We start from the raw sequence: 27913 nt of genomic DNA on the forward strand, positions 1-27913 counted from the left end.
CAGGGTGTATTGGGGCTGGATGAAGGACATGGCCAGGGGGCTGGAGGAGTGCGGTGGGGCGGGGCATTGGGGGAGGTGCAAATGGGAGTGGGTAGTGAGGACTGGGGAGGGGATTAATGGGGGGTGCATTGGTGGATGGGATGGGGGGATTGCACAGAGTGCATGGGGAGGGGTGTGTGGGAGTGGCCAGAGAGTACTGGGGCGGGGATTGATTAGCAGGGTGGAGGGTGCATTGGGGAGGGGCTGGGGTTTGCACAGGGTAAACTGGGGAGGGGTAAACAGTGGGGTAGGCAGAGAACACTGGGGAGGAGGGGCATTGGGGGAGCAGGTTAGTGGGGGTGCATTGGGGAGGGGGAGTTGCACAGGGCTCATTGGCAGGAGTCGATGGGGTGCATTGAGGCGAGGGTGCATTGGGGGAGAGGGTTCATGGGGGAGCACTGGGTTCAGTTGTGAGGGGGGGTGTTGAATGACCATTTGGGGAGGGGATGGCATTGAACAGGATGAATTGGCGGGGGGCTTTTTGGGGGAGGGGATGGGTTTGCATTGGAGGTGAGGCTAGTGGGGGTGAACTGGGGAGTTTATTGGGGGAATTGGGGAAGGGGCTAGTGGGGTCAATTGGGTTCACATGAAGGAGTTGCAGGACCATTGGGGAGGGGATGGGGGTTGTACAGGGTGCATTGAGGGGTTATTGGTGGAAGGGATGGGGTTGCACTGGAGGTGAGGTTAGTGGGGAGGTACTGGGGTCACATCAGGGAGTTAAGGACTATTGGGGAGGGGAGGGGGGCTGCAGGGCATGCACTGGGGAGGAGGTGCACTGGGGGGGTGTTATTAGGGGCAGGGTGTACTAGGTTCAGCAGGGGATGGGGAGGGGGGTTGAAGGACCATTGGGGACTTTACCAGAACCAACAGCTCCCCTCTCCTGGGTCTACTTAAGGTAGGCAACCCAGGCTCAGCAGGAGCCAGCCAATCAGCTGCTTCAATTGTCCCCTGGGAGGCAGGATGAGTGAGAGCCACACCCACCTTGGGGTGGGTGGAGCTGTCACTGGCCCCCCCCATGGACGAAATGGATGAACCAATGGCTAGGTGCGGGAGGTGTGGTCATGCAGATTAAACTCAGTGTATGAGCAAATGGCAGCATCCATGGGCGTGACTGTGCAAATAAGCATGTGTAAATGAACCACTGGCTGGGAAGGGGAGGTGGTCATGCTTTTAAAACAAGGGGGGTGGAGCCAAGCATTAAATTTAGGGGCGTGGCTATATAAATAAAACAGGGCAGGGGCGATAGCAGGCGAGCCAATGGGTTGGCTGAGGGCGTGACTATGCAGATAAGGCAGGACGAGAAACTCAATGGGCTACAATGAGGTGGGGGGGGCTATGCAAATTTAGCAGGGTCGGGCAACCAATGGGTTGATCTGAAGGCGTAGCTATGCAGATAAAACAGTGCGGGGGAACCAATTGATCGGGTCAAGGGCGTGGCTATGCAGAGGAGGCAGGGCGGAGAAGCCGATGGCTTGCGTACGTGTGGGGGGGTCTATGCAGATGAGGCCGGGCAGGCGAGCCAATGGCTGTGCTGGGGGGGGTCTATGCAGATGAGGCCGGGCAGGCGAGCCAATGGCTGTGCTGGGGGGGGTCTATGCAGATGAGGCCGGGCAGGCGAGCCAATGGCTGTGCTGGGGGTGGTGGTTATGCAGATGAGGCCGGGCAGGCCAGCCAATGGCTGTGCTGGGGGTGGTGGCTATGCAGATGAGGCGGTGACAGCGCGGAGCTGCCGCCGGCGGAGCGGGTCGGCTGCGCTGGCCGGGGCCGCAGGGGCAGCAGCGGGAGCCCAGCCGGGGGGATGATCCGGGCGTTCTCCTTCCCCGTGAGCCCGGAGCGGGGCCGGCTCCGGGGCTGGTTGGAGGGGAGCCTGGCCGGGCTCTGCGAGCTCCATCTGCTCCGGGAGCGGCAGGCGCGCCGGGTGCGGCAGGCGCTGCGCCTCGGGACCGAGCCCGCCGAGCAGGCGGCGGCCGGGGAGACCGAGCCGGGCAGCGCTGCGGAGCCGGCCCCCGAGGAGCAGCTGGTGAGTCCCGGCCGGGGCCCCGAGCGCCTGTGGGGACGGGTCCGGAGAGCGGGGGCGGCGGGGCCGGGACTCGTTGGGCACAGTGGGGCTAATTCCGGGGGGCTGTGCCCGGCCTCCCCATAGCTGCTTCGGTGTATGGGGCTGTTCTGGGGAGCCCCAGCTGTGCGGGGGGGCTGGTGTGGGGGCAGCCCCCCGCTGTGTGGGGTGTATGGGGCTGTTATGGGGTGTGGGGGCAGCCCCCCGCTGTGTGGTGTGTATGGGGCTGTTATGGGGTGTGGGGGGACCCCCAGCTGTGCAGTGGGGGGTGTATGGGGCTGTTATGGGGTGTGGGGGGACCCCCAGCTGTGCAGTGGGGGGTGTATGGGGCTGTTATGGGGTGTGGGGGCAGCCCCCCGCTGTGTGGGGTGTATAGGGCTGTTATGGGGTGTGGGGGGACCCCCAGCTGTGCAGTGGGGGGTGTATGGGGCTGTTATGGGGTGTGGGGGGACCCCCAGCTGTGCAGTGGGGGGGTGTATAGGGCTGTTATGGGGTGTGGGGGGACCCCCAGCTGTGCAGTGGGGGGTGTATGGGGCTGTTATGGGGTGTGGGGGGACCCCCAGCTGTGCAGTGGGGGGGTGTATAGGGCTGTTATGGGGTGTGGGGGGACCCCCAGCTGTGCAGTGGGGGGTTTACAGGGCTGTTATGGGGGCATGGGGGGGTCTATGGGGCTGTTCTGAGTGGTTGTGGGGGGAGCCCCTAGCTGCGTATTGTGGAGGTCTCTGGGGGTGTTGGAGCCCCTAGCCCTGCAGTTTTAGAGTTTTCTGGGAGCAGGGGGGCCCCTGTTTCCTGGGGCAGGTGAGCAGGAGGCTTCCCCTCCCCTTCCTTTGTGTCTTTAACTTTCATTGAAACATCTCAGACCTCCGGCCTCTGGGAGCCCCTGGGCCCGGCCTGTTGCCTGACTCAAGTTGATGGCACCACCATGTCCGAGGTTACGTTGTCCTCTGCCCTGCGGTTGGACTCTGTTGATCTGAGAGTGTTTTCTCTATGGCGGTGTGGTTAGAGCAGGGGGCCTGGGAGCCAGGACTCCTGGCTTCTATCCCTAGCTTTGGGAGGGGAGTGGGGTCAGTGGTTAGAGCAGGAGACTGGGAGTCAGGCCTCAAGGGCTCTGCTCCCAACAGGAGCAACCCAGGGCCAGCCTTTCTTCCTGATCTGGATGGGCTTGCATTTTAAGAACTGCTTTTGGAACACGAATCCGGTAAGCAACAAAGTAGCGAATTATTGCGGGACCGTGAGGCGTTAGTTGGTAGATCTTCCACTATGTATAATAGAAACTGGGCTTTCAGTGTCGGGGTTTTCCTGAGAGCTAGAGAAACTGTAAACCCTATATATGATGAAAACCACTTCAAGTCAGGGCGTGTAGCAGGACCCCCAGCACCTCTAGTTCCAACACCTATGTTCTCCTGAGCAGCACAAAATTAACTTGTGGAATTCCCTGCCACAGGATGTTACCAATGCACAGTGCTTGGGTAGGAGGTGGAAAAAAGTTAAGATTGTTTTTAATACAAAAACTCGCCCTCATGCTTCAGAGCTGATCACTGGCTGATGGTCAGGAAGGCACCCAATCCAAGTGCATAGTTAAGTCCATCCTCCAGGCCATCCAGGAGAGAATGACAGGTTTCAGAGTAACAGCCGTGTTAGTTAGGAGAGAATGTGGCTCTAGACTGGCCCATTGGTCTGCTCTGGTGCAGCAAGGAAGGGGGTGGTGGGGACACTGCACTCAACAGACCATTGATCATTTCTGCTTTGGCATCTTCAGAAACAGAATTCAGTCTGCGCTCAGCCCCAATGCTAATGCGGGGGAAGGGCTGTCTTGCCATTGACAAATTAGACTAAGCACCTTTATTGTCTTCTCCTCCACGTGCGGGTGGAAGGGAAAGATCCTGCAGGCCGTGTGGGTGTGCTGGCATAAGGCAGCTAGAGGGAGGCCGGAGATGGCAGGTGAGGTGTCCCTCTGAGGTCTGACTGGTCTTTAGTCCTGCCATAGCTGGGGCGCCAACTGGGGAACGGGGGGTCCCATTGTGCTGAGCACTGTGCGGACAAGCCATAGAAAGTCCCTGCCCCAAAGACCTTACAGTGCAGGGCCGGATCCCGAGCTGGGGTAAATTGGGTGTAACTCCATTGGAGTCAGTGGGGCCAGATCCCCAGCTGGCGTACATCAAGCTTTGCTCACTGACTTCATTGTAGTACTATGGAAAGTCCTCTGGGGCGCAGGGTGTCTGTCTGTCTGTCAGTCAGAGCTTGTCAGCTCCTCTGGTGCAATCCTCCCCCATCTCATCCTCAGCCCGCTCAGAGGGGAAAGCAGGTGGGGTGGGAGTCAAAAGGATGGGGGGGTGTCATTCACAAAACATGCGATTGGCCGGTCATCGTTGAAAGTGGCAGGTTCCTCCATCACCCCAACATCACTGTGCCGGAGTCAGCTAGGACTTCGGTTGTGTGGTGAGATCCCTTGCAGTGGTGTCTTAGCCAGGGAGGGGCTGGGGTTGTGGTGAGCTTCCTCAGTGCAGTGTCCTAGCTGGGAAGGGGTCAGCGGTGTGGTGAGCATCCTCACGGTGGTGTCCTGCCTCTCAGAGCTCAGCCTGTAGCTGTGAGTGCTGGGTGGGGCAGGTCTCTCTCTGGCCTGAGGAGACCATATCTGGGGGAGAGGAATGGGGCAGGCTGCCTTTCCCTGGTGTATGGGGCAGGTGTCATAGAATCATACAATATCGGGGTTGGAAGGGACCTCAGGAGGTATCTAGTCCAACCCCCTGCTCAAAGCAGGACCAATCCCCAATTAAATCATCCCAGCCAGGGCTTTGTCAAGCCGGGCCTTAAAAACCTCTAAGGAAGGAGATTCCACCACCTCCCTAGGTAACCTATTCCAGTGCTTCACCACCCTCCTAGTGAAAAAGTTTTTCCTAATATCCAACCTAAACCTCCCCCACTGCAACTTGAGACCATTACTCCTTGTTCTGTCATCAGCTACCACTGAGAACAGTCTAGATCCATCCTCTTTGGAACCCCCTTTCAGATAGGGTCTGTCCCACCTCTGAGCTGGCTCTAACCTAAGACCCTGCAGTACCAAACCAAACTGTCCTCAGCGACATCTGGAGTGGGGTCGGGGGAAGTTGTGTGGATCTTGTCACTTTGTGTAATAAGCTGCTCACAAGCCCTGGGCAAAGGTGTCTGTTGGGTATGTGGAACCAGCTTATCTCTTGGAAAGTGACTGCTAAGGCTATTCTCACTGGAGTCCTTCCCTGGGTGCATCTCTGCCCCTCCCTGTCTCAGCAGGACGGACAGATGGACGACATTGTTGTCCTGTGCTCCAGACTGCTGCCCATGCCGGGGGAGTTAGAGTAGTCAAGGTCATGCTCCAGGGCAAGAGCTGGTCCCTGGAGCAGGGTCAGGAAGGGGATTCCTCACCTGCCCCTGCAGTGCATTCAGCCAGGAGGATGGTTGATTCTGAAGCGTTGGATGTTGACTGGTGCTGGTGGCAGGGTGCTGGGCTGAAGTGATGTAGCAAATATCTTCGTCTCCAGCCCCATGCTCTAGTGTTGCTTAGCATTGCTGCAGCAGGGGCAGCTACAGGACCTGAGTGACTTGGTGAGCTTCCTCCTAGTAGTGACCTGGGTGGATTCTACATATAGGGGAAATAGAGGCACAGCACAGACAGATCACCCAGCAAATCTGTGTCAGAGCCAGGAAGAGAACCCAGGACTCGAGGCACCAAATGCTTCTGCTGTAACCACTAAACCCCACTCCCTTCTCAGAGCTGGGGGTAGAACCCAGGAGTCCTGGCTCTCAGGCCCCCTGTTCTAACCACTAGATCCCACTCCCCTCCCAGAGCTGGGGTAGAACCCAGGAGTCCTGATTTTCCCCTCCCTCTTGCAAGGTGCTTTGTATTTTCAGTGCCCTGGATGTGCTATCTTGCTGATTTCACTGCTTGGCCTGTGCAGCCATCTCTGACCAGGTATCGCTTGGACCCCTAAAAGTCTTGTTCTGGAGGCTGGCATTACTGGTCCCTTCTGCTGCTGCCAGGGCTATGGGGTTCCTGCCTGGCCTGGTACATCACAGCTGCCCATCCCGCCCCCCCTTTCAGCTCCAGCTTTGCCAGCTATTTACTGATTTAATAAAAAGATTTTGCTCTTTCTCTGCCCCCCCCTTAATTAAATCGACTTCACGTTTGCGGATCCGCTGTCAAAAAGCCTGGCAGCGTCTTCCAGCAGGGGATTAATGGGGCGAGCAGCCAGCAGCCAATGAGAGGCGCCTGCTTTGCATAGTGATGAGATTCTCTGGTGGGGCGGGGGTGAGCTGGTCTGGAAGCTGTTCCTTGGACCTTGCGTTGAGGAAAGGCGGCGGGGAGTGGGTGGGTGCGGCCCCGGGGACGAGGCTGCAGTCAGATCAGGATGCTGAGCGCTGGGTGAATTCTTCCCACCGTTGACACAAGCTGCATGCCTTGGTGCTGATAACGCCGCTCCAGCGGTGGGATAATGGGCTGACGAGTCCTGCTGTCACCCCAAGACTGTCTGGGCTCCGGTGGAGGGACTGGGGGGGAATGAGTCAGCCAGAGAACAGGCTGCCTGGACTTCTGTGTCCTCCTTACACCTCTCCGCCCCTCCCATCTTGACTGTATGTCAGTGGCGTGGTGAGCTGCCACCGAGCAGTGCCAGCTAGACCCCAAGGCCAGGGCAAAGCAATCCAGAGTGTTGGCGCAACCTCACATGGGGCACTTCCTTGGCCCCGCCCCTGTGCCATGACTCCGCCCCCTCTTGTGTTGGGCAGGGGTCACGCATTCAACCATCCTATTTCTCTCCCCCCATTTCTTTGGTCTTTATCTTCTGGCTGGGCTGGGGTCCCTTCCCGAGATGGGGAGGCTCCTTTCTCCCTCAGAGAAGGTTGGGAGTTTTTTCAATTAAATGTCCCCCCCGTTCCCCCCCACACACTGGGAAACGTCAGTGCGTCGAAACCCAAATATTTTGGTGGGAAAGTTTTTTTTGTTGTTTAGACAAATTTCCTGATTTATTTATTTTTGGGTGGGGAGGAAGGGGTTAGGAATTGTCACTACCTCCCTGTCGTCACGTTTTCCAAAATGAGAAAATCCAGGTTTGTTTTTGTTTTTTTGGGGGGGGGGGTAAAAGGGAAATTTGAAGTTTAATTTGTAGAGGGGGGAAAAGTAAACAAGGCAGATAAGAATAAAAAAGGTTTCAATCAACACAAAACCCTTCAGCTGGACCCAGTCGTTGTCTTCTTCTTCTTCCACTTCTTTTTGGATTGCTGGTTGGTGAAAATTTTCAGACTTTTGACTTTTCTTCCCAATTCGGGACAGGAAAAATATACAATTCTCAGGGGATGGGCAATCTGTGCAGCTGTGCTGGCCCTCCCCTCCCACCCCCCATATGTGTGTGTGTGTAGGGGAGGGGAGCTTCTGACACCATCGCAGATTGGTGTGGTGAGCTTCCTCAGGGAGGTGCCCTGGCTGATGGAAGTTAGGACACCCCCCTTTCCCCGGGTGTGGTGAACTTCCTCAGGGGAGTGCCAGTGGCTAGCATTGCCAGTGTCTTTAGCTCTGGCCTGGCCATTCCCGGCTGGCTTGGGTCTCAGTGACAGGCCGTCCGGCATGCGCTCTGGCAGGCCTCATCGGTCCCCTGCCTTCCAGCTGGAGCTGGGGCATGTGGGAGTCTCCCCGGTGGTGGTGGGGAAACACGTGAGTCGTCTGGAATGGGCCGGCGGCCGGCGCTCTGAGGTCGGCTCATGCCTGAGACATGACGGTGCGCGAGGCTGCGGCTTGGCGTCCGGAGCGGCCCCGGTTTAGGGTTTCCTTGGGAGAGATGCTCAGACAAAGCAAAGCCCAGCCACGCGTCCCCGGCTGCAGCGTCCATCCCCCCACCCCAAACACACCACCCCACTGGCTATGGCTGGGCCTGCCTTTCCGCTAGGAGTCTGATTTCTCCTCTCTGCTCCTCACTTCTTCAAAGGCAAAAGCCGTTGGCAGCTCACAATTGAGGCTGGGGGCCAGGAGGCGGGGCGGTGGTGGGATCCTTCAGCAAAATGCTACCTCTCCCTGGGCCTCGCTCGCCCCGTCAGTAAAACAGGGGTAATGATCCTGCCCAGACGGTGCAGCACCGTGCGGTGGGGCGGGGGGGTGCGATCTTGGGTGGGGAGGCTGCAGAATCGAAGCAAAAGCTGCTGCAAAGGGAGTAGCTGTAAGATCCCGGAAGGGGCGGGGGTGAGCCCCTGGCTACAGAGGGGGAACGGAGCTTGGACTTTAAATCAGTGGGTTGGGGGAGGGCTGAGAGTTGTCTGCATGATGCAGGGCTGGTGGCAGCCGACAGCTGCATGGTCAGGGGGCCTGGCGGTGGCTGCTGGGGGCAGACTGGGCCCCTTGGCTGGGCTGGCTGGAGCTGTTTCGCTCTGCCTGCCCTCCCCCCCCAGCCCCATTCCTGGCCGCTGAGGGGTGCTGAAGGGATGCAAGGGGGCAGGCTCCTGCCTGGTGAGCAGCCTCCCTTCCCCCACTGGTCCCTCCTGCACCTTATCTCTGCTTTATTACTTATGGGCCATAACCGCTGGGCTGGGGGGGCTGTGCCGAAAGGAGCTAAACTCCGGCCTGGACTGTCGCAGAGGGAGGGACCGAGCTGTAGCTAGTGGGATGGATGGGGCAGGGAAGCTGCTGGTGCCAGGGTGGGCCCCATTACGTCAGGGATCCTCCTCTGTATCTCACCCCAATGGAGACTCCATTATTCCCCCAGACCCAGGGAGCCCTGGAGACAGACCCTGCTGTCCACCCTCAGTAAGCCCCCTCCCAACTGACCTTTGCACAGACCCCCAACACACCCTCTCCTCCTGGGAGCCCCTGCCCTATCTGACCCCAAAGCAGACCCTCTTACCCCCTCCCCGCCTCAGTCACTGCGTGTCTGGGCAGCGCCCGGCCCGACGGGGCCCTGATCTCGCTCACTGCGTGTCTGGGCAGCGCCCGGCATGATGGGACCCCGATCTCGGTCACTGTGTGTCTGGGCAGCGCCCGGCCCGATGGGACCCTGATCTCAGACAAGGAAACACAAGAAAGAAGAAGAAAAATGCAGCCAACATGGAAACCCCAAAGTAGCGACATAAGTTGCGTCACCCAGCCAGGAGAGCTTCTTATGTCGTCTTGGACCAGTCACAATGACCTTGGCTGCCCTTCTCAGCTGGGGAAGCATATTCAAGGGCTGCCCCCCAGTCTGGTCCTCTCCAGCGCAGTCCGTGCCCGTCTCGTGTCCTGTGAGTCGCGATCACACATGGAACTTCTGTCTAGCTAGGTCCGTGTATGGTCCCCATCACCGCGGCAACTGTGCAAAACCATCACCATGGTAACTGAGCACCTGACCTTCATAGCACCCCATTTTACAGATGGGCAAGTGCTGCACCTCAGTTTCCCCAGGGTCACACAGGGAGCGTCTGTGACAGAGCCTGGACTTGAACCTTTGTCTCTTGCTGTCTTAACCACGAGGCCAACCTTGTTACCAGAAACATTGTTGCCTTGAGACGGGAGGGTGTGTAGCAGGCCCAGATGGAAGGAGGAGAGCTTGTGAACTCTGAGTAGATGCTTAAAAAAAATCTTTGTATAAGGGCAGGGGTCTGCTCTGGTGCCGTTGGCCAAAAATCTACCCCACCCCTGTGCTGTGCACTCTTCCCCCGCCCCCAGAGGTGGCTGCATTTAATTGCTGCTGCTGGGTGTGCGTGCACAGCTTGTGAAAAGATCTGAGATCCGCTAGGGAAACAGTGTAACAATATCCGAGCATTGCCGTCTTCTGGATACACTTGGGACAGCTCTGATGAGTGTCATAAGCCCTGTACTGCTAACACCTACCTCATGGGAGATTCTCCTTCAGCCCAGGTGGGCTTTTGTGGCAGGAGGCGCTGGGTTCTATCCTTGGTGGTGGTGGGAAGTTCTGAGCTACCACAGACCTTCCTCCAGATTGTCATTCTTGAGCGTGTCAGTGGCTTGCTGGAAAGATTACCATGCCGTGCTGCGCAGCTGATTGTGGTTTCAGTTCAGGTGGAGGCATTAGCAGCTGTTAAATGCCGTAGGAACAAAAGAATCTGCTTTTATGCAAATATCCCTTGTAATTAAGAAGGCGAGGGAAAAAAAAAAACTACCGAGGGGGCGGAAAGCCACAGAGAAGATGCTGAATGCACAGCCAGGGATGTTGCTAAGTATAGCAGTGGCTAAATCATCCATGGCATAACTCCTGTGAGAATCAATGGTGTAACAGCTCAGTAAGGTTTCCAAAAGTCGTTTAGAGCCCGGCTTCAAGTGCAAATCCCTCTAAGGTCTTCCATAGCCTAACAGGGGAAAATCATTTCTTGGCATATAAACCACACACACCTCTATGGAGAGAAATATACATGTATTCAGATTTTATCACATGCCCTGGACCAGGACTACTTAGAGAATAGGGCACACAACGGCATTTGGTATTGAAGAAAAGTATGCAACCCCTAATGCTCACCTGATCAGAGAAATTTCCCCCTCTCCATATATATATATTTCCCCATATCTAGCTAATTAAAGAAATTCAGTCGTGGAACTGCCAATTAGAAACCTAGCCTGTTTCTACCAAGATCCCTTCCACACCTCCAAAGTGACGCGTCTCTTCAAGAATAGATGATTTTCTAAAAGACCTGCTCGAGTTCAAACAGGAATTAATTTGAGGTTATCCAGGAGGTCACAACCACATGATCACAATGGTCCCTTCTGGATCCTAGAAATGCTCATTCAAGACTCCATCAAATTAAACCAACCTGGATTTTTGTTCTGGGAAAGGATGTTGTGTTTCCCCCCACATCGAGATAGGAATCAGTACCAGCCCCAAATTAATGGTCATTTGCAACTTGGTTTTGGAAGCGTAGAAGATGAGAAATTTTGTCCTACGTCAAAATCGGTGGTTTAATTTTAACCCCCCAAACAAAATTGTAATTCTTTTCCTTGTTGGCGAAGCGAAAGCTTTGCAGGAATTAAATGTTGCTATGGGAGCACCTGGGTTTTTTTTAACAAGCTCTTGTTCTAACGATTTAAACCTCATTCCAGAAATTAGGGTTGGGAAATAATCTAGGGGAATTAGATGCTTTTGGAATTCACATGCCTAACTCCCTTAGGAAATTTCAGTCTTATACATAGTGTGGGATGCTTCATTGTCCACTCCCCTACACCAGGGCAGAGTTGGTGCCCAAGAATCTAAAGCCACTGATGGCCCAGGGGATTTAGGCACCTCACCTGGTCAGGCCCTTTTGTAAAATCCTGCTCGGTGCCCCTCTGCATCTTGAGGCATCTGTTTCCCTTTGTAAGCCTGGCCCTCTGTGCCCACGGCAGGTGTGGGGATGAAGTACTTATAAGCAACAGGAAGTTTAAGTTCTTTTCTGTTTTAAAATCATTTAATGCTTGCCACTTGCATGGTGCTTTTCAGCCACCTGGTGCAAAGTGGGTTAGTATTATGGCCCCACCCCCTGGTTTACAGAAGGGAAACTGAGGCACGGAGAGAGGAAAGCAACTCCTTCAAGGCATCAGTGGCAGAGCTGGGGAGAGAACCTAGGGGTCCTGACTCCCAGCCCTGCTGCTTTAAGCACTAGGCCCAACTCCCCTCCCACAGAAGGGATAGAACCCAGGGGTCCCGACGCCCAGCCTTCTCTGCTCTAATCACTAGGCCCCACTCTCCTCTCAGAGCTGGGAATAGAACCCAGGGGTCCTGGTTTCCAATTGTCCTGGCTCTAACCACTCTCTCACGCAACCGGGAATAAAACCCAGGAATCCTGAATGCTGGTGCAAAATGTTGTCCCTATGGGTCATGTGTTTCTCTCTGTTGGGTGTTTTTTACACACGTGTGTGTGCAACGTACGTCTCCAACCTTTGTTCCTTTTTTTTTTTTTTTTTTAAATACAGCCTCCCCGTTTCTCCAGTCGGGAAAGCAGCCCTGACTGTCCAAGAGGAATTTTCCTGCGGAGAAATGGGAGTTATGCTTCCATCCAATAGACTTTTATGGTCTGTCCTCTCTCTCCTCTTGCCAGTGGGGGGAGGGAGGAGGAGGAGAATGCTGAGCAGCGGCTTCTTTAAGGGAATGCCAGAGCAAGACAGAGAGAACCGATACAAAGCTCAAGCTTATTATAGCCTGCAATCCCCTTGGCGGCTGCTGGCTATCAGGATCCGGTGTGCTGAAGGAGCCCTCTGCAACGGGGAGGAGAGCAATCTGCTCTGAACTGCACCCCAGGGACCGGTAGTAACTAGCTGCTTAGTACAGCAGCTCAGTGATGCTGGAGTTTTGGGCCGGTGCAGTTTGTGCTTTGGCCTGCCCTGCTACCCGCCCTGTGCCAGAGGCCGTGTGGCCTAGTGGCTAAAACACTGGCCTGTGACGCAGGAGAGCTGGGTTCGCTTCCTGGCTCAGCCACTGGGTGGCTGGCTGGCGGTGCCTCAGTTTCCCTAGCTGTAAAATGGGGGTTGTGATCCTGCCCTCCTCTGTAAAGCCCTTTGAGATTTCATGGTGACGAGCGAGGCTTCCCCCCTGCTCCCCATTCAGCTGTGGGGTGGTGCCAGCCCCAAAACTCATGTGTCAGCTTCCCCTCCAGAATCATGAGATGGCCCGATGCTATCAGCAGACTTTCCCAAATAATGGGGTGGGGGGTTCTCTCCATTTGCCTTCTGGAGCCTTTAGGGGGTCCCATTTTCTAGCTCTGTCTCCCCTACCACAAGCCCTGCAGACACAGATCTGGGGTAGGTCAAAGCACAGTCTGCCACAGTTAGTGCATGGCAGGCTATGGCCAGGTAGATTCACGCTCCAGCTTGCCATGTGCTAACAGTTCATCTAAACAAGCCCTTACTTCATTAAGGAAAAAAAAACGGAAGCAGATGTTCTCCCATGACTCCGGGAGCTGGGTCTTGAAGTGCAAGAATTGCCAACATTGGATTATTATTTATCACCGTATATCACAGTACCACCTAGTGGAGATCAGGGGCCATTGTGCCAAGCGCTGCACGGCCGCAAAGTCCCTGCACCAAAGAGCTCACAGTCTAGGCAGGAGGAGAAGCAGAGAGAAGTGATTTGCCAATGCCTCACAATCTGGGCAGAGCATGAAATAGAGCCAGGGCACCCAGCTCCCAGTCTGGTGCCCTATACACTGAGCCATGCTGCCTCTAGCTGGTCCAACCTTTCTACCTCCTAGACTAGTCCAGTGTTGGATGTGCTAGCCAATATGGCCAGGCTGGGAGATTTACTAGCCAGAGGGCTAAACCTGCAAGCCAGGTGCTGATCTGAAATATGGGGGAGGGGGGTGTAAAAACCTAGCGAGACCAGCCCATGCCTCTGTCCTCCCACTGAGGGAGATGAGAATGGGGGCTGAGATGCTCCCCCTGTCTCTGTTCTTCTGGGTCAGCCTCTGCTAGTAGGTGTAATGAATCTGAAGTCACCTCTGGCCGCTGGCTCGGTGAAGGGTGGAACTTTGAAACCTGGCAAGAAGAGAGAGAGAGAGAAACCCCTACCGTGGTATCCTATGGAACTCCCTGCCACATGATATTATTAAGGCCAAGAGCATAGCAGGATTTTAAAGGAAGGGTTAGAAGTTTTCTATATAAAACAAGAATAGGAAGTTTGTTGGTAATAGGGATATAAGCCTTCATGCTTCAGGGCATACGCAAACCCACTAACCTAGGGGTCTGTCAGGAACTTCTGCTCTTGGCTGGGTATATCATTGCCCACCGGGGGTGGGGGGAGCAGGGAGGAAGGGCGGTTCTTGCACCTTCCTCTGAAGCAGCTGCTGCTGTCACAGACACAGTTCCAATGCTCAGGCCCAGCTGGTCTTAAAATGGGTGGAAACGCCCCTTGAGAATCCCTCCTCCACAAGGGGATCTCACCCCAGCTCCACACTGGCTAGGAAGAGGACTTGGATCCCAGCCCCCCGACATAGGGGGTGGATAGGGGGCATTGTCAGAGCACACTGCTCTGTGGCTATTCTCTGTCCTCCAGAGGCAACAGAGTGTGAATTAGAGCAGCCCTGAGGCTGCACTAGCTAACACCGGGGGCTGGGGGAGGCCTAGAATATGCCGGGGCGGTGGGGAGCACTGTGCAGAGGGGCTTAAAACCACCTCCCACCATCATTGCCACAAACACAGGGGGTAGATAGCTGGGAATCGGGCCCCACGATACTGTGCAAGAGGAGGTGCTGGTCCAATCCGGCCCAGCAGATCCTAGTGCCTGTGGGGCATGCAGATTAGAGACTCGCACGGCGTTGGAGCCACCATCCATTTGCTGTCCTAGCCACACATCCAGAGCCTGGCCCTTGGCTCTGCGGGATGCTGGGTTGCTGCACTGAGTTTACTTAAAACTGAATTCTACGGTTTAACCCTTTTTTAACCTTGTCCTGAGCCGTGAAAGGCGCAGAGTTTGATCCGGCTGGATTCAGCCTAGCCCTGGTGCTCAGAAGTCACGGGATCTGTTGGTACTTTTCCATTTCTGGTTGCTGCGATCTCTGCTTTAGCTCCGCTGCGTCCACCTCCCTGCTTATGGCTGTTAGCTGGACGATAACGGCTCTGCCGAGGTCTGGCTTGTGTCTTTGTCTCCTTGTTGCTCCAACATCTAAACATGTGTTTGAATGCAGCCAAAGGCAAGATCGTGTGTCTAGGAGCAAAGAATGCAACTAGAGGGGGGACTATAGTCTGGAAAGCACTGGTTCCGAAGCAGACGGAGGGGTCACGGTGGCTGTTGCCAGGCACGTTTATACTGCACACTAAGTCCAGGCTCTGACTCCAGTTTAAGCCCAGTTACCCCCCCACCCCTTGTGTCCACACACAAATTACTCTGTCTTGGGTCAGCAAGCACTCACTGAGGACCCTGCTAGTGGGGTGCATCAGAGCCCCGCTCCTGGTGTGACTCAGGCCTGAGCCCCGTCATTTTGCAGTGTGGACACAGAGACGGGCTGCAGACCATGTAGTGCAGTGTGGACGTGTTAGCATGGGTGAGAGACCCCAGCCCAGCACTTATAAGTGGAGTGGACGCTCAAGCACGGGCTTCGAAAGGCCGAGTCCACATGCTGGGTTCCACATACCCAGGTTAGCAATGCAGTGTAGACGCACCTGTCAATCCCATCCTCAACCTGACAAACCGTCTGAGCATCCATTTCAAGTGCAAGGCCCTGATTGGCTGGCATTGGAGTAGGGCCTTTAACCTGGTTTGCTGAATCCCCAGCGACAGCCCTGACCACTGGGCTACCCAATCTCTTTCTTTTTGGCCCAGTGGCTAGTTAATGACTTCTACAAAGGGGTGAGACTGAGGCTGATTCTCCAGCCAGGTGCTCCTCAGGGAAATGGGAGACACCGGTTCAATTCCCTGGGCTGGCCCATGCCTGGTTCTCATTCTAGTTCTCAGCTGAAGAACTAAACAATCCATGTTTAGTTTTAAAGGGACGGAGTGGAGAGTAATGGTTAGAGCAGGATGGGGCAGGGAGTCTCAGGACCCTTGGGTTCTGTTCCTAGCTCTGGTGGGGTTTAGTGGGTCAGAGCAGGGGGCTGGGGGTCAGGACGCCTGGTTCTATTCCTGCTCTAGGAGGGGTGTGGGGTGCAGGGGGTTAGAACAAGGGTGGCTGGGAGTTAGGACTCCTGAGTTCCATTCTGTGCTCTGCCATTCCCTCTCTGATCTTAGGTAAGTCAGTATGCCTCAGTTTCCCCATTTGTAAAACAGGGATACTGCTCAGCAGGTGGGGCTGGGAATCTGGACTCCTGGGTTCTATTCATTAGAATGGCCATATTGGGTCAGACCAAGGGTCCTCTTAGCCCAGTAGCCTGTCTTCTGACAGTGGCCAATGCCAGGTGCTTCAGAGGGAATGAACACACCAGGGCAATTATCAGGTGATCCATTCCCTGTTGTCCAGTCCCAGCTTCTGGTAGTTAGAGGTTTAGGGACACCCAGAGTTGTTCCTGTGACCATCTTGGCTAATAGCCATTGATGGACCTGTCCTCCAGGAACTTATCTAGTTCTTTTTTGAACCCGGTTATACTTTTGGCCTTCACAACGTCCTCTGGCAAGGAGTTCCACAGGTTGACTGTGTGCTGGATGAAGAAATATTTCCTTTTATTTGTTTTAAACCTGCTGCCTATTAATGTCATTGGGCGACTTCCTGGTTCTTGTGTGATGTGAAGGCAAATAGCGCTTCCCTCGTCACTTTCTTCATACCAGTCCTATTCCCAGAGGACTTGAACCTGGGTGTCCCATATCCCAGGAACGCGTCCTAACTCTGGGCTGTTGGCTGTTTCAGGGTGGGTCTCTCTCTCTCTCTCTCTCTCCCCTGTGGTGTTTTTGTGAGTAATTTCAAAAGGTCTCGGTTCGTTCCAGCGTGAAATAAAAACAAAACTTGAAACCTTGACATTTTTTGTGGAGGGGGATTTGTGCTTTCTGGCCAGCCCCTAGCCTTACCTCTGTATACAGCTACTGGGATAGTGTGTCCACACTCCAGACAGGAGTGGGGGAAGCTCACAGAGGGTTCAGAGGTGAGCAAGTTGAAGTCCGGAAAAGCCACCTCCCAGCAAGAGAGGGAAGGAGCTCAGTCTATTTAGCTTATTGAAAGGACACCTAAGAGGCAGCTTGGTCTGGGTGGATAAGCATCCGCGGGGGAGATCTCTGGTGTAAAGGGCTTGGTAACCTACCAGACAAGCCATTACAAGAGGCAGTGACTGGAAGCTGAAGCTAGAGAAATTCAGACTGTAAATAAGACTCAAGTTTTTAACAGGAAAAGGAACTAAGCATTGGAACAACTGACTGAGGGGCAGTGGTGGATTCTCCACCGCTTGGAGGCTTTATGCTGAAATCAGACATTTCTTTCCCGTTCTAGCTCAACCACAAGATATGGGCTGGAAGTGGGATTCTCTGGCCTAGGTAATACAGGTCGGACAGGCTGATCAGACTGATGGTTCCTTCTGGGCTGAAAATCTCTGAATCACTACAGTAGAGCACCCATCTCCGTCCCACCCCCCCTCCCGGCCCCGTCGTCACTCCCTGCAGAGCTTCTACCAATCCCACCCCAGATCTCCTCCCTTCCCTTTCTTCACAGAGCCCCGAGTACTGCTGAGATTGTCACAATTCCTCTGCCTTTCTGACTGTGGCTCCAGGGTGTCCTGTTTAAATGTATCCCCCCCATCAATGTCTGTATGTGGCTCCATTCGGTAATTTATCCCATACGCTCTCCCCGGTCCGATCTTTAATTTGGCGGGGGATAGCTCAGAGCAGTGGTGGTGTGCAGAATGAATGTGGATGAGCCCCACACCTGGTTCTCATTTGAGCTCTCTTTTGGAGAACTGAACAAGCTATGTTTAGTTTTAAAGGGGAAGGGATGGGATTTAATTGCTGGAGGAGCAGGGACAAGAGAATCAGGACTCCTGGGTTCTATTCCCAGATCTTGCAGGGGAGTGGGGTCTAGTGGATGAGAGCAGGCGGGGAGTGGGAGCCAGGACTCCTGGGTTCTATTCCTAGCTCTGCCATTGCCACTCTGGTTGTAGGGAAAGTCAACATGCCTCAGTTTCCCCAATTTGTAAACCAAGGAAAGTGCAGAGTTGGGAAGCAGAAAGGGTTAATATTTATACAGTATTCTGGAGGTAGCAAGTGCCGCATACATGAATGATTATATTTGCTGCCTTGTGCTGGCAAGAGGCAAGAAGTGGAACCGATTAGAATCAGAGTGAAAACAACCCAGCTATGTTTCAGGGTTCCTGAGCGAGGTGAAATGCAGACAGGAAACCCACCGCATTAATAGGATCTCTGCAATCTCTAACCAGATCAGATTCATTTCCCGGAGGCAGGTTGTCTGATATTGCGCTGCAACTAATCTTAGCCGCGAAGCCAGCAGGAAAGTAGGCTAGATTTAAATACACACCAGGTCTCTTAATGCAGGGGTTTTTAAAAATGTAATTTCCTATGATTTTAAAAATTGGGAGGGGCGAGGATTTCACCCTGTGGAGCCATATTGACCCTTTCACACATGCGGGGTGTCATCAGGGTTGGGGTCATTTGATTCAAAGCGCAGTCCTGGTAGCAGTAGTAAGCTGTTATCTTCTATGTGGATCTGCCACTAGAGGGGGATGAGAGACACGTGTTGACTGTGGGTTTCACAGCTATTTGCTGACACCAAAATCCCTCATGACTGGTCCTCCTCCTATCCCACTCCGCTTCTCTCTCCCTCTCCCTACCTGCATCTCTTCTGTTCCCCCATCCAGCCTCCTCACCCTTCTGCATTCCAGCCTGGCAGCTGTCTCCTCTTGCATGCTGCATGGTGCCAACAGGGGGAGCACTCAGAGTGTAGGAGAGAATCTCCTTGCTCTTTGTGCTGCATCGCCCTCCCCCTTTCCCCAAGGAGCAATTTCCAGGAGTCCTACTCAGCCCCTGCAGCCCTGAGCTGGAGCATGTTCAATTGCTCTGTTGGGATGGTGCATGGGCAGTCTGGTTGGGACACAGGACAGATTCTCAGGGAGACAGCAGAAGGCACATCCCTGGCCCCTCTGCCAGATTTCAAGTCCCTGCCCCAAAGCATGGAGGCGCTAGAGCTTCTCAACCGAATGGTTGGAAGAAAAAAAAATTATTTTTTGGAAGCATGGGCAAAGCGCTATATTTCCCCCTAACTTTGTTCTCAAAAACAGCTGACCTGTTTTACCTGAAACTTTCCAGAAAAATTCAGCTGGAGGCTGACACCCAGCAGGGAAAATTTCAACCTGAATAGCTAAAGTTATAAGTAACCGAAAACAGGCTCTTATAATGGAAACTGTCAGACAACCTTAATAATTGACATCGCTATTTGGGCTGCCGATAACACACCCATTCAAATCACAGATCCAGTGCTCCTTGCCGTTGTGTCCCAGGATGTATCTTTCAGCTCCATCCTTTACCAGAGGCTGATCGTGGCTGCTGGCAGTTGGATTGGGATTGGTTTTTCAAACCCATTTGTGTGTGTGTGGATTTAGATATTTGAAATGCACCAGCACCTGATATTACAGAGCTTAGCAGGATTCCAAAAAGGATTAGCCATTTATAGGAATAATAAGAACGGTTGTGGCTACACGTGCCGGGATAAAAATTTACATGGGATATAAATCTGCCTGCCTCGGGGTATAAGCCCACTGCAAACGGATGGAGGTTGGGATAACTTCCCTCGTAGGTGGGTTAGTTGGTCACGGTCCTATCCGCAGTGCCTCGCACCTGCCCCCAAAATATCTGGAACTAGCCACGGGGAGGCAGGGTGCTGGGTAATATGGGGCATTGCTGGGATCTGGCACTTCCTAGGGGGTGATTTTAAAGTCTTTTTCCGGATTAAAAATCTTTTGACCAGGAGCTCAGCTGGTGCAAATCCGTTCAGCGCTGTTTGTGCCAGTGGAGTGATGCTGACTTGAACCGGCTGAGGATCTGGTTCTGTTCATCCCAGTGTTGCTGAGCCAGCTGGGGATCTGGCCCGGTGACTCCAAGAGCGTGACACCCATTTACACCAGTTGGGGGCCTAGACCCTTAGCTGAGCTTCGTAGCTCAAAGACAATAATTTGGTTTTTATTTTGAAAGGCCCCCTTGGAAATTTTTTTTTCCACGCTGTCAGACGTTTATGGCTGGCAGTTTAACTCCCAGGGCTCCTGGGTTCCCAGCTATGGGAGGGGAGTGGGGTTTAGTGGATTGGAGTGGGTAGGAGGGGGTGGCTGGGATCCAGGACTCCTGGGTTCCATTCCTCACTCTGGGAGAGGAGCATGATTTAGTGGTTAGACTGTCAGATTGCCAACCTTCCCCCTTACGGCCTAGCTCAAAGCAGGTCTAGCTGACACAGCAGTTAAAACCCCGACGGCTGCCGGTTCGGCTGTGGGACCTGCATGGCTGGATTGTCTGAACATGGGGAAAGTGCAGCTAACACATGGGTGATGCATGCAGGTCGTTTCAGTCCTGATCCGGCACAACCGTTCCATGTGTACTTGATGGGGTGCCCACACGCACCCTTATAGTAAGGTGCCCAGATACCGTGGGGATGGGCGTGGGATAGTAGGATGAAAACCTGACTAGCGCCATTGGAGGATTTGATGGGGCAGAAAGTCCAGGGGCCAAGGCCATTGAGGGCTAGGTTTTCCAACGCCCAGCATCCTCACCTGGGACCTCAGCACCCAATTCACTGAGGTCTCTAAATGGAAATTCTGGCCTGGCTTGTGGGTGCTGCCCCCTTCTGGATAGTCCATGTAACAACCACCTCACTTCAAGTCCTGCTTTTGACCCATTAATATAGCACCTGAGCACCCCACAAACTTTAACGGAAGGATCTTCACAGCATCCCTGTGAGGCAAGGCAGCTATGCCCATTGTACAAATGGGGAAACTGAGGCACAGAGAGCCTTGTGTCCAAGGTCACTCAGGGAGGCTGTGGTGGATCAAGGAAGTGAACCCCCCTCTCCTCAGTCGGAGGCTAGAGGCCCTGGCTGCTAGGCTATCCTTCCCTCTTCCTTCACCAGCCTTTCTCTTTCTCTGCTGCTAGGCTGAAGCCAAAAGACCTGAAGAAAACAAACCCTCGGGTCCCCCCAGAGTTTTACAGTGTTGTTGTTCTGGGTGGGGGGGCGGAGAGGGGGAGCTTAGTTAGGAAATTTACCATTTTTACATCCAGCCTCTTCACAAAATGGCTGGACTTCACCCATGAGCCTGACGCCCAGGGCCTCTGGGAGACAGACGGTGGAAACAGAGGGGGCCAGTTAGGTGCTGGGTGGACAATACAGAGTTGAGGGTCAGGAATGGGGGGGGGGGCATTTATCAGATGTCCCTAGAGCAGCAGGATAAATCCCTGATTTAGAATGTCACTCGTGAAGTGGGGGGGGAGGACATGGGCTGAATTTATGGAGTAGGGGGGTGGATCTGGGCTGGGCTGGGAATACCCCCCCCCATGGCCCCTTTGTCTGCAGCCCCCTGCACTGTAATGTATTCATCGACGTTGCCGTTGTAGTAGGAATAATTTATTTCCTCCGGCGCTGACCGGGTGTCGCCCCCCCTTTCCCCAGGAGCCGTGATAAATGAACCCACCCCCCGCCCCAATCTCTGAGCCAGGCAGAGGGGAAGGCATCCAGGTGTGAAGCAGAGATAGCGGGGATGCGCCGGGGGAGGCCTGTGTGTGTACGTGTCCCCAGTGCAGGGCTGGGGAGCTCTCCCCTCCCCATTGGGATGGCAAGGAAATGGGGTCTGTGTTGGAGGGGTGGAGGAGATTTTTCCTTTCTCTGCTTCTCCCCTCTCGTTCCTTCTCTCGTTTGTTTCTCTCCTTTTTTCTTCCTGTTGTGTTTTCTGTCTGTCTATCCCCACGTAACCCCATCTGTCCGTCCGTCCCAACACACCTCTCCTTTTCCCTCTCCCTCCCTCTTGTTCGATTTCGTCCGTCCTGTTCTTTTTCTCCTCCCCTGTCTTTTCCTTCTCTCTCACTCTTCTCTCCTGGCGCAGGAGAGCCGGTTAGAAATCTCACCGGAACCGACGGGCAGCGGACTGATTACACCTTTTACGAACTGACTTATAGCCAGGACGCTGTTCGGTTGACTTGGGGTGTTAAGAGTTTGCGTGAACTTGGGGGTGCTGATGCTTTAGGGATTCAAGTTTAATGTCCGCCGGGTGTGTTGTGCTTTGTTTTATCCCTGTCTCGGTATTTTAGAACATTTTTTAAAAGTTTTAATGAAATTTGATGTGAATAAAGGTGTTTTTCATGACATCGTCTCTCCTTTACTCTTCTCATTCTTTCCCCCCTTTTGTTCTCTTCTCTCCTTTGTTCCCTCTTCTCTTTCTCTCTCCTTGTTTTTCCTCACTCTCTTCTCTTCTTTTTTTCCTTCCCTTGTTCTCTCTCCTCCTTTTCTCCTCTCATTTTCCCTCTTTTCTCTCCTCCTTTTCCTCCTTTCTCTTTCTCTCCTCTTGTTTTGCCCCCGCATCCTGACTGGCTCTGGCCCCGTCAGAACACCCCCCACCCTTGTGCCCACCCCGGCTCCTTGGAGTTCAGGAAGCTTCCCCCCACCCCCATTGGGCCCGGGAGCTTTGGGATCTGGCTGCCTCCTGCTTTCCTGACCTTATAGGGGCAGGGTAGAGGCCAGCACAGTTTCCAAAGAGCCTGGGGCCCATCCCCTGGCTCCTTGGGCCTTGTTTCCCTGGGCGGCTGCACACCCCAGATGTGGGGGTGGGGATTGGGGTATCCCAATGCAGTGGGACAGGTGGTGGCTGTTTCCCCTCCCCCTCCAGCCCTGGAGCTGTCAGCTCCCCCACTTCCCCGGGGTGAGGATGTTCCCCCCCCTTTTTGTCTCCAGCAGAGTTTGAGCGACAGCCCCAAATGGGTCTCATTGTCTCCCCCCACCCATCTGTCTGGAGGTCAGAGGTCACCCAGCAGACCCTACCCCACCCCCCATGTGGGCTGTCTGCAGCACATCCCCCTCCCACCATGATACCCCCCTCGGGGTGCAAAGTTCAACTGAATGTAAACATGAGGGGTGCACTTAGGGGCTAGCTGACCCCCCCCCCAACTATCTACCACTGATGGGGTTTGAGCCTTGATTTTTGGGAGGGGGCTGAGGGGGTGATGTGCAGCAGTGGCTTCTGGGTGGGGGGCACTGTTGGGGGGGGTAGTTCAACCCCCCCAAATGGGGAGGCTTGGAAGGCCCCTGTTGCTGGAGTGTCAATCCCTCACTAACGTCCTGCCCCTCTCGGTTTCCTTTCCAGGATGCGCTGCCCGGGCTGATGTGGGAACTGGAGCAGCAAGTGGGGGGGCTGCGGCTGCACCCCGAAAAGGCCTGCGGGGAGGCGGCCGAGATGGACAGCTGGCCCAGCTCGGGTAGGAACCCCGGTGGTGTGATATGGGGGTGTGTGTCTCAGACTGGGGGAGAGATGCAGCTGATTCTCACCCCCGGTTATCCCTGCAGGGAAGTGGGACCCCAAAACTGCTTCTCACACCCCAGATTCCAAGCTGAGACCTGCCCAGGGAACGGGCTGGCTGGTGCCCCGTGGGCTGCTCCCATCCCCCCCAACAGTCTCTATCACCTGCCTCCCCCTTCCCTGCCCCTCAGCTGATGGTTGCCTCTTCCCCTACCCCCAGCTGACGGCTGCCCCCCTCCACGTCCATCTCTGCCCCCCAGCTCAGGGCTGCCTCTTCCTATCCCCCATCCCTGCCCCCCCCCTCAATTGGTGGCTGTCCCACAAATCTGTCCCAGCTGCCCCCCAGCTCACAGCTGCCATCTCTTGCAGGTTTCTACGAGGGTGCCTCTTCCGCCGTGGCCTCAGACTCGCCGGCCTCCTGCTTCGGGGACTCTTCCGGCTTCCCCTCCATCTCCGGCTCCTGCTCCCGCATCGGCCAGGCCGAGTCACGTGGCAGCTACGCCAGCGAGCGCCCCAAGTCCGTGGGTGAGCGGCTGCCCGGCTCCTGAGAGACCAGCGTGGGGCTGGGGGTCGCCTGGCTGATCTGGTGGGCAGAGGGAGGGATACCGGGCCGGACGGAGCCGTGGGTCCGGTCCTGGGGGATACCGGGCCGGACGGGGCCGGTGGTCGGGTCCTGGGGGATACCGGGCCGGACGGGCTGTCAAGGACCGTCTGGCCATGGCTGAAGAGAGTTGGGGGGTGGTGAAAGGGGCAGGCCTGTCTCTGGGGTTGCCTTCGTCCCTATGGAAGCGAAGGGGGCCTGAGCACTGCCCCCCTCCAGCTGGAGCCGCCCTTTGTGGGTCTGTCTCTCAGTCCGTATCTCTCTGTCCCGCAGGCGAGATGGGCAGCAGTGGCAAAGACGGGGCCGGGCGGGGCATGGTTCCCCGCTCCTACTCGGCCCCCTACTCCAGCTGTCAGGACTACCCCTCCGAGCCGCCCCCGCGCCTCCCACCCCGGGACAGCCTGGACCCCTTCCTGTACCCCAGTCCCCTTCACGCTGTGGCCATGCAGAACCCACTGCTCCGCGGCCGCCTCTACGATGCCGCCCCCTTCTCACCAGGCCTGGCCTATGGGGCGGAGCAGGCTGGGGGGCTGGAGGAGTTCGGGGGGCAGGAGATGCCCTGTTATCCCGAGGCCGCTCACTGCCACAAGGTGGAGAGCTACATCTCGCGGCTGATCCGCCGACGCAGCCAGCTGGCGCGGGGTGGCAAGCCCCGGACTAGCCTCAACGCCGAGCCGCCCGCCAAGGCAGTGGCCCGCCAGAACAGCCTCTGCAAGAGGCCCTCAGAGCTGCTGGCCCCCCAGGCGGAGCGCAAGCACCCCCCAGCCATGGAGCGGGGCAGCAGCACCCCCTCGCCCTGCGGCTACGAGGGCGGGGCCGGCGTGGCCGCCCGGATCTGGTCGTCTTGGGACGCCGCGGCCGAGAGGACGCTGGCCGGCAAGGGGGCCCCCGAAGGCTACGCCCCGCCGCACTCCAGCCTCAAGAAGCCCCCCAAGCTGCAGGCACTCGCCCACCTCCGGCCTGCCCTGTCGGTGGATCACTACGAGGAGGGGCCGGGCGAGGACGGTGCCCATGCCAGGAACGGCCAGGAACCCGCTCCCTATGAGGAGAGGGGGGGCCGCCCCCCGCTGGCCTGCACCGAGGACGGGGCCTGCCAGATGGTGAAGGCCCAGTACATCCCGGCCCAGCAGCCGCCCCGCGCCCAGCAGGCCCACCGAGGCGCCAAAAAGAAGCCCCCTCCCCTCACCAAGGGGCGCTCGGTGGAGCTGTCACCAGAGCGGGCCCCGGTGACGGCCAGGGAGAGACCTCGGGCAGCGGCGATGCCCAAGAAGTGCCGCTTCACCGAGGAAGGGGGGGAAGCACCAGGGGGGCGCCGGGCTAGCGCCAGGAAAGGCTCCCCCCGGGGCAAGAAGGCGGCGCGCTCTCAGTCGGAGAACAGCCTCCTGAACAAGCCGGGCGCCTCGGGCACCAAGTACCACACGGTGGAGCGGGACGAGGTGGTGCTCAAGCCGTCCCGGCAGCGTCGCCCCCACCCCGGCGCCGCCGGCTACCGGAAGTGGCGCTCGACGGCAGAGATCTGCCAGGAGGAGGCGGGCGCCGGGGAGCCGCGGCGGAGCCGGCGGGCGGGGCGGAGCGGGCCAGGCGCCCCCTCGCCCCCCCGCAATGTGCTGTACGGTTACGCCGGGAGCGACTCGGAGTGCTCGGGCGGGCGGGGCGGTGGGGCGCGGCGGGCGCCCGTGTGCCGGCTGGAGGAGGGGCTGGCCTACGGCGACAGCGAGTCCAGCCTGAGCGAGGGCGGCTCGCCCGCCTTCAGCACCGGCTCCAGCGACACGGACGAGAGCAGCGGGCTGGTCTGGCCCCAGCAGCTTTCGCCGCAGCTGGTCGCCAGCGCGGGGCCCGGCCAGGCCGGTGGGCGACCCAAGGTTTTCGTCAAGATCAAGGCCTCCCACGCCCTCAAGAAGAAAATTATGCGCTTCCGCTCGGGTTCCCTGAAAGTGATGACGACGGTGTGAGATCCTGGGCTTGGAGGGGGGGGGTCTAATCCCCCTCGTCACCTCCTGCAGCCTGGGGGTGCCCCTGGCCCACCCCCTCTCCAGCCTCCTCTACCCCCCCAACCAACTCTGCCCCATACTGCCCTGGCCTGGGGCAGCCTAACCCATTCCCGGTCTATGTCCCCTGCCTGGTGGTGGCCCCAACAAACCCTGCCCCATACTCCCCTCGCTTGGGAGTATTCCCTGACCCATACCCCCTCCAGCTTGATCCACCGCACTCCATACACCCTGGCCTTTTGTGGGGGGCTTGACTCTCACCCCCCCATCTACCTTCCCAATCTGGGAGTGTCCCTTTCCCAACCTGATCCAAGCCCTCCAGGGTAATCCAGCCCACCCCCACCCCCAGCCTGGGAATGTCGCTTGACCTAAACCCCAGCCTGATCTACACCCTGACCTGCCTTAGCCTGGGGATTCCCCTCGACCCCCTGACCCACCCTGGATCCATGCACCCCCAGCCTGGTGGGCCCCCTCACCTCACACCCCCCACTCCTACTTACCTTGGGAGGGGCATGTCATCCCTCCATCCCTCCCAGCTTTGGGACCCCTCTGATCTCCTTTCCCACTGGTCTAGTTCTCCTCCCAGGGTTGCCAATTTTGGTTAGACCTATTCTTGGAGGTTTAATCACATGACATCATCTTTAATTAAAAATTCATCTTTAATTCCTGGAGAGTCCAGGACAATCCTGGAGGGGTGGCAACCCTGTCTCTTCCCCCTTTGCCGTACTACCAGATCCTCCTCCCCAAACCCTTCCCTGCCCGGCCCCCTGATGCAAACCTCAGGCCAGAAGCTGGTAGGTTCAAGCCCCCAGGTTTAATTTTTAGCAGAGGTGCAAGATGCCCCCCCCTGCCCCCCACCAGTCTGCAAGGCCAGGGGGATGCCATGACGGGGCAGGGGGCACTGGCTGCTGGGGGTCAGTGGGTTACATTGCGGCTGGGGAGCAGGTACTAAAATTAATTGGGGAGGGAATTGGGTGGGGGAGCTGCAGTCTGCCCTGGCACCATTGTGCGTGAGCGCTCGCTTCCTGGTGCATGACGCCTCCCAAGTGAGCTGCATACGAGACCCCCGCTTGGCACTGGGGAAACCCTGGTGCTGGGACGCTAGTGGTAAAATCCTGATGCCGAGCGGCCTCGGAGACACTAACGGTGAAAGTGGGGCACTGGTGCAACCATGGGCCCTGGGGGTGACGCCCCCTGCATGGGGGGGGGGAGCTGCCTTTGGGGCGCTGGTGAGGCGGTTGTGATGCTGATGCGATCGTGTCTGAATGGATGAGCTCTTCGGGTCCGTTAATGGTGACGCTGTGGGCACTAGTGAGCGCGTGCCAACACCCTGGCGGCTGGCACCGAGCCGGTTCATCGCCTTGCAGATTTTGTGGACTGCTGAGATCTGGGCCCAACCAGGCTAACGGCAGCTTCTGGGTTAGGATGGGCCTGTGTCTTTCCTTGCACCCGTGGATCGTGCCCCAGGGCTTCGGCGTGCCGGATTAAAGGTGCAGAGATCTCAGGGTGGTGGCACTCCCATCCTCTCCCTTTGGGAGTCTATGCCTGGGGGCACGGACTCTGGCTACCTCCCACCCCCCCGCACACATGCTCCCACCGCAGCAGCTCATCAGATACTCTAGGAGCCCCTGATGAGCGTGGTGGGGGCAGGACAGCATTGTGGTCTCAGGGGCATGAGATACAGGGGCCTTTTCCCTCCAGCTCCTCAGTTCCAGTCCAGCCCAGCTGGGTAACGTGGCCCCCTCTCCCCGTCTGCAATCAATTTGTTGGGTCTCTGCTCACAGTGGGAGACACCATGAGCCTGGGCGGTGCTCACCCCCTCCCCCACCCCCCGTGACAGGGGTCCCTCCCGGGCAGGGCTGAGACTGGCTCAGGGTAGCATTTGGGGTGCAGGGGTGAGTTCCCCCTGCCCGGGGTTGTGCCCACTCTGGGGCTAGACCGGGAAGGATCCCTCTCCAAGGGTCTCCATCCGGCCCCATCACAGCAGCAGTTAAAATCCCCCTCCCCGGTTATGTGGGTTTCATCTCTCTGCCAGGGCCGGTTACTAAGGAGATCCAGCCTGTTCCTGAGCGCTACCCTGAAATAGACACCCATGCCCGCTACACAGATAATTAACTTGCCAACAGGAGCCCAGCTTGTGTTAGTCCCCTGCCGCAGACCCCTGCCCCCCGGCTGGGCCAGCACTTCCATGGCGCGACGTTCACTGTGTCGCATGCTGTTTAAATGAACGTATTTATTATTCTGATTTTGTATCGTAACTCCTCTGGAGTCCGCGCTGTACATAGGTACCTCCCTGGAGTCTGTGGCAAACCCCCCTGCCAGTCTTGTATTTCTATATATAATTTCCCCCTCCCTGTCACCCCGTTTTTGTAAATAAAAATCTGTTATTTGTGGAA

General features: G+C 56.5%; 1 protein-coding gene across 1 annotated transcript; it reads left to right on the forward strand.

The window, feature by feature from the left end:
• Positions 1-1747: 1747 nt before the first annotated feature.
• DACT3 (dishevelled binding antagonist of beta catenin 3) lies at positions 1748-27913 on the forward strand. Its single transcript, XM_073321808.2, has 4 exons — positions 1748-2059; positions 22776-22887; positions 23298-23453; positions 23803-27913. Exons 1-4 carry the CDS (start codon positions 1838-1840, stop codon positions 25479-25481), a joined length of 2169 nt encoding a protein of 722 aa, XP_073177909.2. The 5' UTR covers positions 1748-1837; the 3' UTR covers positions 25482-27913.

This window comes from Lepidochelys kempii, chromosome 23 (genome assembly GCF_965140285.1).
Source record: "Lepidochelys kempii isolate rLepKem1 chromosome 23, rLepKem1.hap1, whole genome shotgun sequence".
In the NCBI taxonomy this organism is placed as follows: domain Eukaryota; kingdom Metazoa; phylum Chordata; order Testudines; family Cheloniidae; genus Lepidochelys; species Lepidochelys kempii.